Here is a 13,253-nt window from a genome sequence, read left to right as displayed (position 1 = left end):
CCTCGGGCTAACCACTGCAGATATCCTGACCATGCCATTTGGAAGGGACCTGGACTCAAAGGGATTTGAGTTGGATGAGGCATCAGCCAGGCATCCATATTTTGTGCCGTGGCACAGCCCCTCCTGTGGCACTTGGTGGGAGGTCTGGCCACAGTACTCACAGCTGCTCCAGCCTCGGGCCCTGCATGTGGCTCAGCAGCATTTTCTTGGAGCTCACCAGAGCACCGAGTCTTCTTGCCCTTGCGTGGAAATTCAGCGTGGCACTGTGGTACCTGGGGGTGGGTGGGAAACTGGAATTTTACATCCTCCACAAGCTGACTTAATATTTTTTTAACCCCCTGCGCCAGTAATGCAAACTAGGGGGGAGGGATGCAATCTTAAAACATTTTGTGAATATAAGTATTCTGAAATGTATCCTTTCTCCTTAGGAAGCTGCAATGAAATTCATGTTCTTCCATGAAATGTTCATATATTTTGGCCACAGCAGTGTAGCTTTTGCTGGGAAACATCTATAAGTACAACCAGGGTGGTGGTGATTAGGAAGAGATTGAAACGCAATGGTATTTGTCAGTATTTCAGGGGCCAAGTCTTGCAAGTTTGCATGTGTGGGCACTATTTTCCTGTGCAAGGCTTCCTAGCTCCTTTGCCCTCTGGCCAGAGACCTGCAGCCAAAGGATGTGTTTCTTTGTAGGATCCAGCTCTGCGGGGGCCACCGCCGACACCGCAGCTGCCACTGTGGGTGTTGCAGCCCGGCTTTTGGGGAATTCACCCAGCACCTATCGGAGCTGGGAGCTGCACCGGTGGGGCTTTAACTGCTTATACAACTCCCCTTTGCGCTGTTCCCAGTGCTGCTTGAAAGGGTGTTTAGTTAATAGGATTATAAAGCTTTCCTGTCGTTAGGCAACGGAAATCAATGGTGGGCCTCCAGGGCAGAGTTTCATCCGATTTACCGCACAGTCACTAGATGGCTGTGCTGGGTGTGAAGCAGGAGACTGGTATGGTGCTGGAGGGAGGGTGTTCTACCTCCCATGCTGCTCTGGTGGGGCCTCCTGCAAATGCAGAGGGTGCTTTCTCGGTCTGCTGGTGCCAGCCACATGTTTTTCCAGCTGCAAGGGTCCTGGTTGGTGTCATGCCTGGGACCCCATAGGCAGTGAGGATGCTGATGCAGCCACATGGTGCTGGATGGTGTTCCCCAGCTCCTATGTCTGCTGCTGGGCTGGTGTGGAAAACCCTGACATACTCCCTTTCTGCAGCCAAAAGTCATGGCTCGGCCTAAAAGCAGCACTGCTCTGCAATGCTTGAGGGGGCTTCACCCTCCACTCTGCTTTAAGATCACCCGGAGACGGTGGGTTGGTAGGATGGCTCATTAATCTGTGCAAAGCAAAGTGAGTTCACAATTTGCCATCCCCAAAATGCAGCAGCCCTCTAGTCCCTGAGGGGCTGCAGACCTGGCTGGGGATGGGGTGGGGGGAACACAGCCCCCTTTGGGGCGGGCTGCACGTCTGCGCTGCATGGGGGCCGGGTCTGGGAAAGCTGGGGTCTGGCTGCGGCCCTCGGGGAGGTCAGGGAAGGGCCTCCGTGCTCTCTGGGCTGTGTCTGCTGAAGCCGACAGCCCTGGGGTCTGGTCTGTCCTGCCCTGCTGTGTCCTTGCCCCCTGCCATTCCAGGCTGAAATGCCTCTCGCTCCCTGATCTGGGACCATCCCTCTCGGGAGAGGTCTGCAAAAGGCATTGGCTCCCCTTGCAGCCAAGAAAGCGATGTCGAACCCTCCTCTGTTTTCACAGGAAGATGGGGAGCAGCTGAACAGGAGGCCTGAAGGAAACTTCCAGGAAAGTCAACCTGTTTCAGGAATCTGGCTGTGCAACAAGTGTTTCCCATCCCCCTGGCTGACACAGGCTGGTGGAGAGGGGACTGCATGTGGTGGAAGCTTCTTTAAACCCCCTAGCCTGCAAATCCAGCACGAAGAGGGAGGATCTGGAGAACCTTTGGTTTAGTGCATAGGGCTGGAAACCTCTGAGCTGTCTCTTATCTCTCTGAGCCCACAGTTCCTTGTCTGCCAAGTGACATGGAACAGTGATGTGGATCTACAGATAACCTCCTGGCCCTGTGTTATGTAGGCTCAAGTATGTGTGAGGAGCTGAGAGGGTTTTAAATAACATGAGGTCCTGTGGATGAGAGCAGGCTCCAAGGGTGGGGGGGCGGGAACCTCCTCTGGGTTTGTTTAAGCTTCAGCTAAACCCTGGAAAATGTGCTAAGGGAACAGCTCTGCCCAGTGCTGGAGGCTCGGCCAAGCGGGTGAATTAGTGGATGCTCTGTCTCTGGCAAGTGCTCCAGACGTTGCGTTGTGCTATACATCACACCTGCATGCCCCCGATCGCCTACAGGCCTGGCTGCATGCAGACATCTCCCGGGAGAGATGCCCTGGCCTTGCTGCCAGCCTGGTCTCTCGCCGCAGGTGGCTGCTGCTCTGGCCTGGCTGCCGAGTGGGATAAACCCCGACGGAGAAATCACAGTTACTAACAGTGGGCATTGTCACACTTGCTGGTGCCCTCAGCTCTCAGTTTCCTGCAGCACCTTTCTCTCCAGCAAAGATTTTGTTTGCTGCGGGAAGCAGCTGGCCACGCTGCCGGGCTGGTGCGGGGACCACTGAGCTCCGTTGTGCCCACGTCCCACGGGCTGCAGCTGGCCTTGGGGGAGCCGGGGAGTGCTGGCGTTTGGGAGCTTATTTCCTGGCCCTGATCTTTCCTGAGATCTCTCCATGCTGGAGTGTTGCGGGCTTCCCTGACAGGCAGGTGTTTTGGGAGATGATGGAGCTTTTCCTTGGGTTTGGAGCTGGCAGGGAACAGCTGTGATGGGCACAGGACAGTTTGTGGCATCCTCCCACGCCAGTACCCCTGCAGCCCGCAGCTCCCAAGCCTGCCGTGTGAGCCCAGCCTGGGAAGCTGGGCACCCAAGCATGAATACAGTCATCCCAGCGGTGCAGGTCCTGTGCCAGGGATTTCCCTACATTAGAGCGGCACCTGGGTCTCTCCGGCAGCGCGGTGGGGTGGGGTGGGGACACCAGGGAGGTGTCATTAAAAGGGCTCAGCCTAGTGGAAACTGAGGTTAGCTTTGGGGTGCGTGAGGAAGGGGTGGCGGTGGCAGCTATGAACTGCAGGGGGTCATATGGTGACTGCCCACCTCTGCGCTCTCCTGCAGTGTGGTGGTGCGGGGTGCTGGTGCCCCTCAGGGCAGAAGGGAGTGGGGAGCTGCTCTGTGACATCTGTCTAGGGACAACAGGTCCTTCCTCCACCCTGGGCTCCCCAGCTGTGTGCACCTGGGGCTGCTGCATTGGTGTCCCCATCTCTGGGGGAGGGCCATTACAGAAACTCGATAAACTGTTGCCATGACAGCCTTGAGCACTGCTCCTTCCCGATGCTGTACCCGCCATGACAGCTCAGTATTACTGTCTCCCATGGGACTGATTTCAATAGGATAAAGTGCTTTCAGCACGGGACGAGGCAGATGGATCACAAGCAGCAGAGCCCTTTTATCCTGCCAATGCAGGGAAGCAGCCTCAGAAGCAGAAGGGGGGTGGCGGGGTGGGTACCTGACAGCCCCTTTCCTATGGGGGAGAGGTGGTCCTCAGTCTCGTTTGCATCCTCTTGCATCCTCTCACAGCCCCCTGAGCTGCACCTCTGGTCTCTGTTGCTGCAGTGACAGTCTCCATGGAGACCGGTCCAGCACAGCCGCATCAGGGACCACAGAGGGGGAGGCTATGGGGAAGCCGTGGGGAAGCATCCCCATCCCCTCCCCATGGGGACATGATGGCTGCCAGGGTGCACTGTCAGCCGCAGGGGAGCGTGGAAATTGAAATCCCTCAAGTGGCAAATGTGTGGAGGAATCCCAAGAAAACTAATTGGTTCCCCCCTCTCCCCACCCCCCCACCCCCCCCCCCGCTTTAATGCTTGTTGGCTTTCAGTTTGCATTGGTAATTGCAGCTCTGCACCTATTACAAGGCTGTCTCATGCTTCGCACGGGCTTGATTGCAAATTAATTTTGCATATGTATCTATTCTGGGGAGCATGGGAATTTATTCAGCTCAGGATGCTGAATGCCAGACAGGCTTTCCAGAGACATGAGGTGCCGCACGGGCTGTGGCTGCTGTCAGGAGCAACTTTGAGGGAACAAGGGTGGCCTCTTCAAATAAATGGCTGAAAACAAGGGTGCAGATACAACTCCATGGGATTTGTTCTACTAGCTCATTTGCGACAAGACAGACAAATTTCAAGTGAGATATACAGAAGCACCCATGAGCTTAAATATCAAAGTGTCTTGGATTTTCACTGAAAAATAGGTATTCTACCAGCTCATGGTCTCCTGGAAGTCCCGCTAGGCATCCACCGTCATGCCTGTGCCTGTATCTGCCTCTCTAAATCTACCTCTAGGCTTTTTGTAAATGCCAGAGTTCTTCAGAGGCATGATATCAGGTTGGGATTTCTGTGTTTTTGAAAGCCGATTTCCTTTTTCTATTACCGGTAAGTATCAAAGGGGAAGAACTGTTGGGATTTTCCATTTGCCTTTCACTCGTCATGCTGCTTTGTTTCCTCTTTGCCTTTCTAGCAGCCTCATGCAGTGAAAATAAACCAGTTGGTTTTGTGTCATTTCTCTCAAGTGCAGCGTTCTCGTGCATGTGCAGGATGCCGTGATGTTTGGGCTGGCAGACAATACATGGAGTTGCAATTTCCTTTGAAAAACAAACTCGCCATTGTTATTTCTGTGGAGTTTCTTTAATTTTGTGGAAGTCTTTGATGCCTGACTGCATCAAGCACTGCAGTCAGCCTTCCTTAGGTGGGCCTTTGTCCTCGTGAGTCACTTGGCATAAGGAATGACCACCATGGTGGGAGAGGTTGGTCATCAGTTCTTGGAGTATTCCAAGTGTTTACACCATTGCAGCTGTGCTGGGTACTAAGACCATCCTGTGCATGAGTATGTCACTGAAACCTGCATCCACCTATGCAGAGATTCAGTCGTGGCCCATCACGGTGTGCCCAAAATGATGTGCTTGTAGGGTAGTGGAGGCTGTTCAGACCTTAAGGGATGGATGCAGGAGTCAGTCTCTCCCTGGGGCAGCAGCAAAGCAGTCGGGAGCAGGATGCACCCAGCATAGGGATCGCTGTTTAATTGCCCTGCAGTTGCTCTGTTCCTGCCAGGACTGTTACTGGAAAACAGTGTTTTTCCAGTAATTGTTGCTAAGCAGTGAGGTCTCATGATGGGCTTTATCTGCTCAGCTGGATCTGTAGAAAACAAGATGTCCACTACAAAATGTAATGGGGAAGCATCAGTGGCTGTGCTGGGGTTTCTCGGTCTGCCAGAAGTAGCCGCTGGGGTACGGTGATACTGGGAGAGATTTCTCCTCCACCCCCTGCAAGGCTGCCCTACGCTGCTGTTGGGTGCCAGCAGTGAGTTGGTCCTGTGCTTGTGGGGATGGCTCCTCTGCTAACCTTGCAGCGGTACGTTTAAGGTGTTCGACCGCTGTTGCTGGAGGTTCTGGGATCGTAGTACAGTTTCCACTTGTGCCAGCCAGTCTGGAGGAGCAATAGGATGAGGCTGTCGTTCAGAAATCTGCGTGGGATCATCATGTCTGGGCTGGTTTGATGCCGGGGGAATCTTTGCTTTGTACTTCTGCTAAAAATCTCCCAGTGGGAAATTGTTTGAAACTACTTTGCTGGTTTCTGTTGAAGGACCATTACGTTCCCCAGTGACTTATGCAGGTGTGCGGGGAGACAGGTGGGTGGACATGCACAAGCTGGCCGCTGGTGAGCAGGGGAAGGTCCCACACTGCCTCCGGGACTGTGTGAGTGCCCATGACGTCTGCCTGGTTACCTTTGGCTGAAGCCTTCCATGCACAGCAGCTCCCGTGTCCCTTCAGCCCCCACCCACTGTGTCCCGTTCCTGTTGGATTGAGACAGTTCTCCAGAACGGCCGTTTCTTTGTCCAGACTCTTTGCTGCTGCTCTGCCTGGCATCTCTCCTGGGACTCTGCACTTGCAGTTTTGCTTTCCTTCACAGTCTGCCTGCATGCTGCGCGACTTTTCCAGAAGGGTTATCCCTTTGGCATCTTCACGGCTGCCTGGTGGGAGGTTGCTGGGCTCTGGGGACCAGCAGAGCAGACTGAGCCCCTGCCAGAAGCCTATGCTCTGGCGTAGCAGCCTCTGCCATCTGTCCCTTGCTGTTACCATGAAATCCAGGGGCACACCACAAACTGGAACACCAGCAGATGATGCGACTCCTACACCTTCACACTACCTTTGCAAAGACTCCTGTTCTTGTGGTAAAGATTAGCTGCTGGACAGGATAAGTGGATTCCTGGGGGTGGTAGCCCTTGGAGACTGGCACTTGAGTGTGATGTCTGTGTCCTTCCCAGGATGTCGGTGCAGTCACTTAGGCCTGCTGGAAGGTGCAATCCCAGCTGACCAAGCCCAGCTTGTTACTGGAAAGTTGTTGTTGGAAAGGCGCGCTCTGCCAATCTTTTGTTGCAGGGAGATGATTTACCTGAGCTGGGGCTGAAGGCCAGGTTTGAATCACCTTTCCTGGAACCAGAGCTGTGGGTACGGCCCATGCTGGGGGCAGGTTTTGTTGCTGGTGACAGCAGTGTGAAATGTGGGACCGTCCTCTGTGGGAGCGCATATTGTATTGTCACCAAGACATCGTGTGCGTAGAAAGACAGCAACTGGCCATGCCAGGGTGTTTCCTGGGCTGTGGCACTACCTGTCTGTGATGAAAAGAGCCAGACAGTTGCCAAAATGCTGTCAGCTGGGAGTTGGGAGACCGCCCTGGAAATACTGCTTTGTCCGTGTGCTGTGACCTCTCCTCCCCTGCGAAGCCGTTGCCAGGGCTGGTGCGGTGCTGCCCTCTGTGTCCTTGCGGCTGCTCATCTCAGCCATATGGTGGTTCAAAAACCTGTCTAATTTCCAGTTGAAACTTATTTTATGGTGGGTTTATTGCTATCTGTTCTCGTTCCAGGCTTGTCCATTAGTTCCCATTCCCGCAGCATGTAAGCACTGGTTTTCTCACCCCTGCATTTCTCTCGGGAATGGTGAGCTGGATCCTGCTGCAGTCCCACGCTCTGCCCCAGTGTGCTGGGAAGGTGTCCAGCTCTGACTGGGAGCGACACCAAGGGTCCTTGTGTGTGAGACCCATCTAACCCCAGCGTCTTGGCTGGCTCTGGCTCCTGTGTGAATGACTCAGCCCAGCCACGGAGGCCAGGAGGGAGTGGGGCTGGTGCTGGCTGGGTGCTGAGCAGGGCTCCAAGCCCAGCTTACCTCACGCTGCAGGAATGCTCGGCTCAGCGGGGCTCCTCGGTTCTCCCCTGAAACCCAGGCGTGCCGCAGGCTGGGCTTGTGGCCTCAGGCAGCAGCTGGGTTTGGGAAAGCCGGGGCAGGGCTGCATCGTCCAGGACCTTTGCCCTCGTGCGACAAGGGGCAGCCCCAGAGTGGGACCCGCTGCTGCCTGCAGCCATGGGAAAGCACCCAGAAACGCCTGCCTGCAGCAGGGTCTGCTCACCCTATTCAGCACCCCCGCCGGCCCCAGCAAGAAGGGCAGCTGTAAGGACATAAACTCCTTTTTGAGGGCGATGGGGACTTTTTGATTGATTTGGCCCCGTCATTTCACATGCCCATCTGATGGGTGCTTAGCTGCCCCAGTGACTGTGCTTGCTGCATGCAGCTTGATGCACCCACCAAAACTGCTCCCCCCCCTCTTCCCTCCCTGAAGAGACACCCTGGGTGTTTCCCCCAGTCACTGCGCCTGTTCCTGCAGCTGATGAGGGTCATGGGCTTGACCCCAGGTTTATTCTTGTTTGTGAGAGCAATAACATCTGTGTGGTACGTGTATGTAGGTGATATACATATTGCTCCATGTTGACTCACACTACTGCTACTGTTGGTGCAAATTCTGTAGGGAGATGCTCTTTGTAGCACAACCACCCCATTTTGTGCCATACTCCCTCTAGCAAAACTCTGTTTTGGAGTCACGGGCTCTTTCTGGTGGAAAAGGCAGCTGGTGCCATACTCACCTGGGCAAAACTTTCCACACGGAATTGACCTGCAAACAAAATGATCACCAATATTCACTGTCTTTTAGTGCCATGCTGCATTTTCAGTGCCATAAGGTTCCCAAGCACTCTGGATGTGAATTATTTAAGCCTTGCTGTGGTCCTCGGAGTACAGGAAGGCACTGAGCTGAAACTGCCTCTGACAATGGAAAGCAGGGATGGAAGAAGAGAAGGAAAGAAAAGGGGAGGCTCCAGCTCCAATCATTCACGCTCTCTGTCTCACACCCTCTCATCCTTCCAGCTCTGCTTGTTTGCCTGCCACAACAGCCAGAGGGAAATGCTGTAGCTGCTGCAGACACAATTTGGTCATAATCAGAAATCAACAGCAGGCAGAACCTGTTGTGTCTCTGAGACAATGCACGGGGTTTGCGAGTGCCATGCATGTAGATGAGGCTGAAAACCTCACGCCAGTGCAAAGCAGCAGCTAGAGCCAGCACCGAGATTGCCCTGAAAGAAAGGAGAGGCTGGGGGAAGGCAGCGTGCCGTGGCATGCTTGCAGAGGGCTGTTTCACCGATCTCAGGAACATCGCCAGCTACACACATGCACACACACAGACGCACTTGCTCACACACGCGCACACACAGCCTCTTGGTGCAGCTCCTCGCAGCTCTTTGATTTGCAAGGAAGGAAATAAGACCTCTTAGAGCAGCAGAAGCAGCAGCTGTTGGCAAGATGTGCTGACAAAATTGAGCAGGGAGAGATCTCCAATTTGTTTCACTGCCTGGGCTGGACCCGCTCCTGGAAGAGGAGCGGCGGAGGAGACAGAGAAGAATGAGCAGCCCCTCCATCCCCGGGAAGATGGAGGCAAAACCTTTGTTCAATGTGCAGAAGGCACTGGTGCAGCCTGTGCAGATGTGCATGTTGGATATCCCCCTGAGCGTGCAGGATGATGATGTAAGTAGAAGGCAAGCAAGCTGCCAGCCCGTTTTTGGCTCCAGGGACGGGGTGGGTGGGTGTGCAAGGGGCAGAGAGGTGCTGTGACCCCACCCCGGCGCCATCCGGGGGTGGTGAACTTCTGGCGAAGTTAAAGATGCCAAGAGCTGGCACCACCTCCAGATGTGATTGTTTCCTTTCTGAAGCGGTGTATTTTGAGGCAGACCATGTCTTGCATCTGCCAAATCCAAGGCACCAAAATGAAAGGAGGAGTTTGGGAAGGAGGGGAGGCTTCCTACATGGAAGACAACTTGTGTTGTAGCTCAGTGTAAAAGGGAGTGTTTGCTCTGTGTGTGTTCTGGCTCTGCTGCCCTGGGGTGGCTGATGGATGTGAAAACCTGGGAGGCAGCAACTGGCTGCAGAGCTCGGCTCTGCCTCCGCGCACCTTGGTGGCTGCCCTGCCTGGGCTTGCTGGCTGTGGGCACGCTCCTGCCCTCTCACTCTGCTGTGGTGCTGCAGCTGTAACCAGCTGCAGGGTTTGGTCCACGATGCAAATATCGGTGTTGGTTGCAGCACTGAGGTGCAGGTTTCCCAGTGTGTTGGGGTCAGGGGATTCCTGGGGAGGGCTTCTCCTGTCACCTCGACTCTGCCCCTCGCAGAAATACACCGTGAATCTGACTGTGCAAGGACGGACCCCGCGATAAAGCTACTGGAGAACCCAAAACGGGGGCAATGCTTTCCAGAGCTGGCGGGTGGTGAGCGGTCAGCATCCTGCCTGTGTACGGATTTTGGGTGTGATCCAGGTGCTTTTAAAATTTGAGGCAAAACTTCCTTTGATTTTGGAGCAGGGAAAGTCCATGTTCTTGCTGTGTGTGTTCAGTGTTCATACTGTCACTGCAGGGGAGGCTTAAATCTGGATTTTCTTGATGGCAAACAATTGATATGTCATGGTTAGTGTTATCTTCCCTTGTACATTATCTGTGTGGTTAAAGAGGTGAAATGACAGTACAGATTCAACCTTGCTTCCCTGGGAAGAGGGAGGACTTTCCTGCAGGGCGGTGTTGGATCTCAGCAGGGGTGGGAAGCCCCAGCTCAGCAGCCTGCAAGTGTCTCTGCAGGGACAGGGGACTTGCAGGGAGCCTCCTATATTTAGAAACACCTCAAGGCTTTGCCGGGATCGACTGCACTAATGAAGAAACCTGTGACGGCCACTGCAGAGCTGGCAGGGTGTGCCGGGGTGGGAAATATGCCCCGAAAGCGCAGGTGCCTCCCGCAGCATGTGTGGGAAGGAGGGAGGGCAGCCGGCGTGGGGAGGAGGCTGGAGCAGGGGATGAAGTGGGCGAACCAGCAGCTGGATGCTTTATTCTCCTTTAGCTGGACCTTCAAGCAGCAGATTTCTCGAGGCTTACGCTACGTGATAGCCATTCCCACTCAGTATTTCGATCTGGTGCTGGATTTCCCTGCGGCGTGGGGGATCCCTCAGGGTTTGCCCGACACAGGTGGGGGCTTCCCTCCCTGCAGAGGGGAAAGCCTGAGCTGGAGACCTGGGCAGTGGCTGGGACCTGGCACGGGGGATGCCCTGGCCTGGGTGGCTTGGAAGTGACCTCCGCTTGCTAATCATATTCCTGGGTTTATTGCAGAAAAAAATCTTTTTTTTAAGGAGGTCGTGCACTGTGTTAGAGGGTTGGGCTTTCTGGTTTTGGTTGGTTGAGTTTTTAACAATTCCTACTGACTCTTTGGCAGCTGCTGGGTCACAGCCAGTCCTGGGAATCATGTCATGGTGAGGCACCAACCAGTGCACATTGGGGTGTCCCCAGCCCTTGGGTCATCGCTGGGGTGTTAGCTCCGTCATGTTAGCGCTTCCCTGTGGAAAGTTAAACTGCCAGGAGGTCAGGCTGGGGGCTGGTGGTCTCTAGCATCCCCATTTCCATGTAAATTGAGGCTCTGCATGTGCACCTTGTGCATTTCCCAGCCATGATCACCTGTCCCAGCTTGGCGCTCCACTGGTGCTTTCATCCCCTGCCCTCTCCTGCGTTGGGCAGAGCAGGATGAGACCCCCAGGGGCGAGCATTGGCTGGCAGCACCTGTGAGCTGGAGGCAGATCAGGGATTGCGCTGCCTCTCTGTGCTCATGTGCCACTGCTTCGAGGCTGAGTATGTCCCCTGCTTTTCCATTCCAGGAAACTGGGGGCATAGCAGCCCCCACAGAGCTGGCACCTACCTCTGCTGCAAAGCACCAGCCGGTGAGGAAATGCTACTGGGGAAGTCCCCAGCAGCACTTCTGTCTGCGGAGTGATGGGGAAACTCCTCTTTCACAGCTGAAAGATTTCCCCCCAGTCAGGCAGGGTTTGGTGTGTCACACACACCCACGTGCAGGTACCTACTCATCTCATGCCATCACTTTTGCCAGTCTGTGTGGACGTGGTTGAGGGAGCCCTGTTGGCATTTTCCCCTCTGTTTCAGGACTTCCAGGCTCATGAATTGCCTGTTTTTTCTTGGAGATGGCACCAGCTTGTTGGGAAAAGTGTAGCAACATGTGTTACATGGGGACCTTTGGATCCTCACACCCAAAGGAAGCTCTGCTGAGAGATGGGGGGCCAGAAATCAAGCCGGGAGCATGCTAACAGCACCACAGCGGGCTGGCCTGGGCCCAGCGCTGCCTTCCTGACCCGTGGCAAGTGCTGGAGTACTTGGGCAGGTCTGCAGGAGGCAGGGGTGGGAGAGGGTCAAACAAATCAATTTCATGGGAAGGGAGTTGGAGCTTTTCCCGGCACTGCAGGTCTCAGCTACATCCCCCACCTGCCCCAAGCCCTGCTGCCCTTTGCAAAGGTACTCTGGGGTGGTGGCTGCGTTGCCGCAGTTAAGTTGGTTCTTTGTGACCCTCCCTGCCCTTTGCAAAAGGAGCATCATGCCCCATCACTGAGCTCCTCTCTTCCCAAAGCACCCTGTAGCCCCCGCCATGAGCCCTCCCTGCCCTCCCCTCCCCATGGCTGGTACCCCTACCAGAGGAACTGTGCCATGTGCTGCCACATGCTCCTGTGCCGTGCTCCGCATCCGAGCCAGCCGTGCTCCCAGAGTGCTCAGAAACCTTCCTCGGGTCCGGAGCCTGTTTGGTTTTGTGGATGAGGAGTTGGGCGAGTGTTTTCAGTCTCCCCAGGTGGGAGCTGCCATGCAGGCTTCTGCAGCAGCAAGGGGACCGAGTGGCAGAGGCGTCGGGATGCAACCGTGAGGACTGGGAGTGTTGCAGGGGGGGCACAGGGGTGCAGTGACACCAGAGACCCAGGCAGGGGGCACGAGGCAAAGCCGAAAGCCATGGGAGCAGAGCTGTGTTCTGCTGCGCCCCTGACTCCTGTTGGCACTTGCTTTTATGGGGCCACAGGAGCATCTGGTCACCGCTGCGTGTGCTCCTGCTGAGACCTGGCGTGCCCGGGCTGCTGTCAGGTCTCTCCTCTCCCTGGAGGACAAATCTTGCCATCTCTTTGGCCTGGACCTCCTGCACGTGCAAGGCATCGTGTGGAAATGGAGCTCAGTGGACCTTTCCTGCAGGATCTGCCCATCAGCCTTCATCCCCAGTTGGGCCGTATCTGTGGGAAGGCCTGGCTTGAAAGATGGGCTTTCTTCGTGCTGCAAATCCATTCAGTGAACGCGCAACTGACCCCTTTCAGGCTGGGTTCCCTGGGGAGCAGGGCTTTGGCCTCAAAAAGGAGGAAAGGAGCCAGGCAAAGCACAGATCTTGGGACACTTCACAAAGACGTGAGCCCCAGGGTTTTCGGTTTGCTTGTTTTTCAGGAAAACTGCTCTATCCCAGCAAGGAATAGGGCTTCTTTGGGGAGCATGTCACCAGCAGGCAGTAGAGCATTGGGAGTGATGGAAATGGGTTGCCCATGCCCGTGTCCAGTGGCTGGCCAGCTGGAAGAGGAACGCCCCCCCCCTCCGGCTACCCCCAACATGGTGGTGTGTGTCGGGCAGAGGAGGTTCTTGTTTCTCTCTCCCTTGCTAGCTTTCAATGAAGTTGTCAATCCCTCCCTTTCATAATTCAGTCACAGCAGTTGCAAAATTTCCCAGGGTGCCTCTCTTGCTATTATGGGTAGGGATTTCCAAAGCTTTGCTAATAAAAGAGCAACAGTTTCTATATCGGGGAAATGGGGAAATCAATGAACGGACTGTTGCAAGTGATATAACGGCTTTTTGTGGCATCTCAGGCAGTTCCCTAATATGATGGAGCTTTTATGGCATGCTGGTTTGTCAGCTTAATTGGCAATATCCGCTCCCTGGGAGTGGGAGCCT

The 13,253-nt window shown here is 54.9% G+C and overlaps 1 protein-coding gene across 2 annotated transcripts in view; it reads left to right on the top strand.

Moving 5' to 3' along the window:
- Window positions 1–13,253, top strand: part of RALGDS (ral guanine nucleotide dissociation stimulator) — a 61,510-nt gene that overhangs the window by 6,825 nt on the left and 41,432 nt on the right. Inside the window, exon 1 of one of the 2 annotated variants that reach the window (XM_027809576.2) lies at window positions 8,753–8,988. The exons of the other annotated variant lie outside the window; for it this stretch is intronic. Coding sequence (XP_027665377.1) covers window positions 8,866–8,988 — 123 coding nt within the window. The 5' untranslated portion in view covers window positions 8,753–8,865. Of the gene's footprint in view, window positions 1–8,752; window positions 8,989–13,253 lie in introns of those variants that run through there. 2 annotated transcript variants of the gene reach the window in all.

This window comes from Falco cherrug, chromosome 9 (assembly GCF_023634085.1).
Source record: "Falco cherrug isolate bFalChe1 chromosome 9, bFalChe1.pri, whole genome shotgun sequence".
Lineage (NCBI taxonomy): Eukaryota > Metazoa > Chordata > Aves > Falconiformes > Falconidae > Falco > Falco cherrug.
Note: the sequence above shows the minus strand (reverse complement) of the source record. Positions and strands in the feature narration are given on the sequence as shown.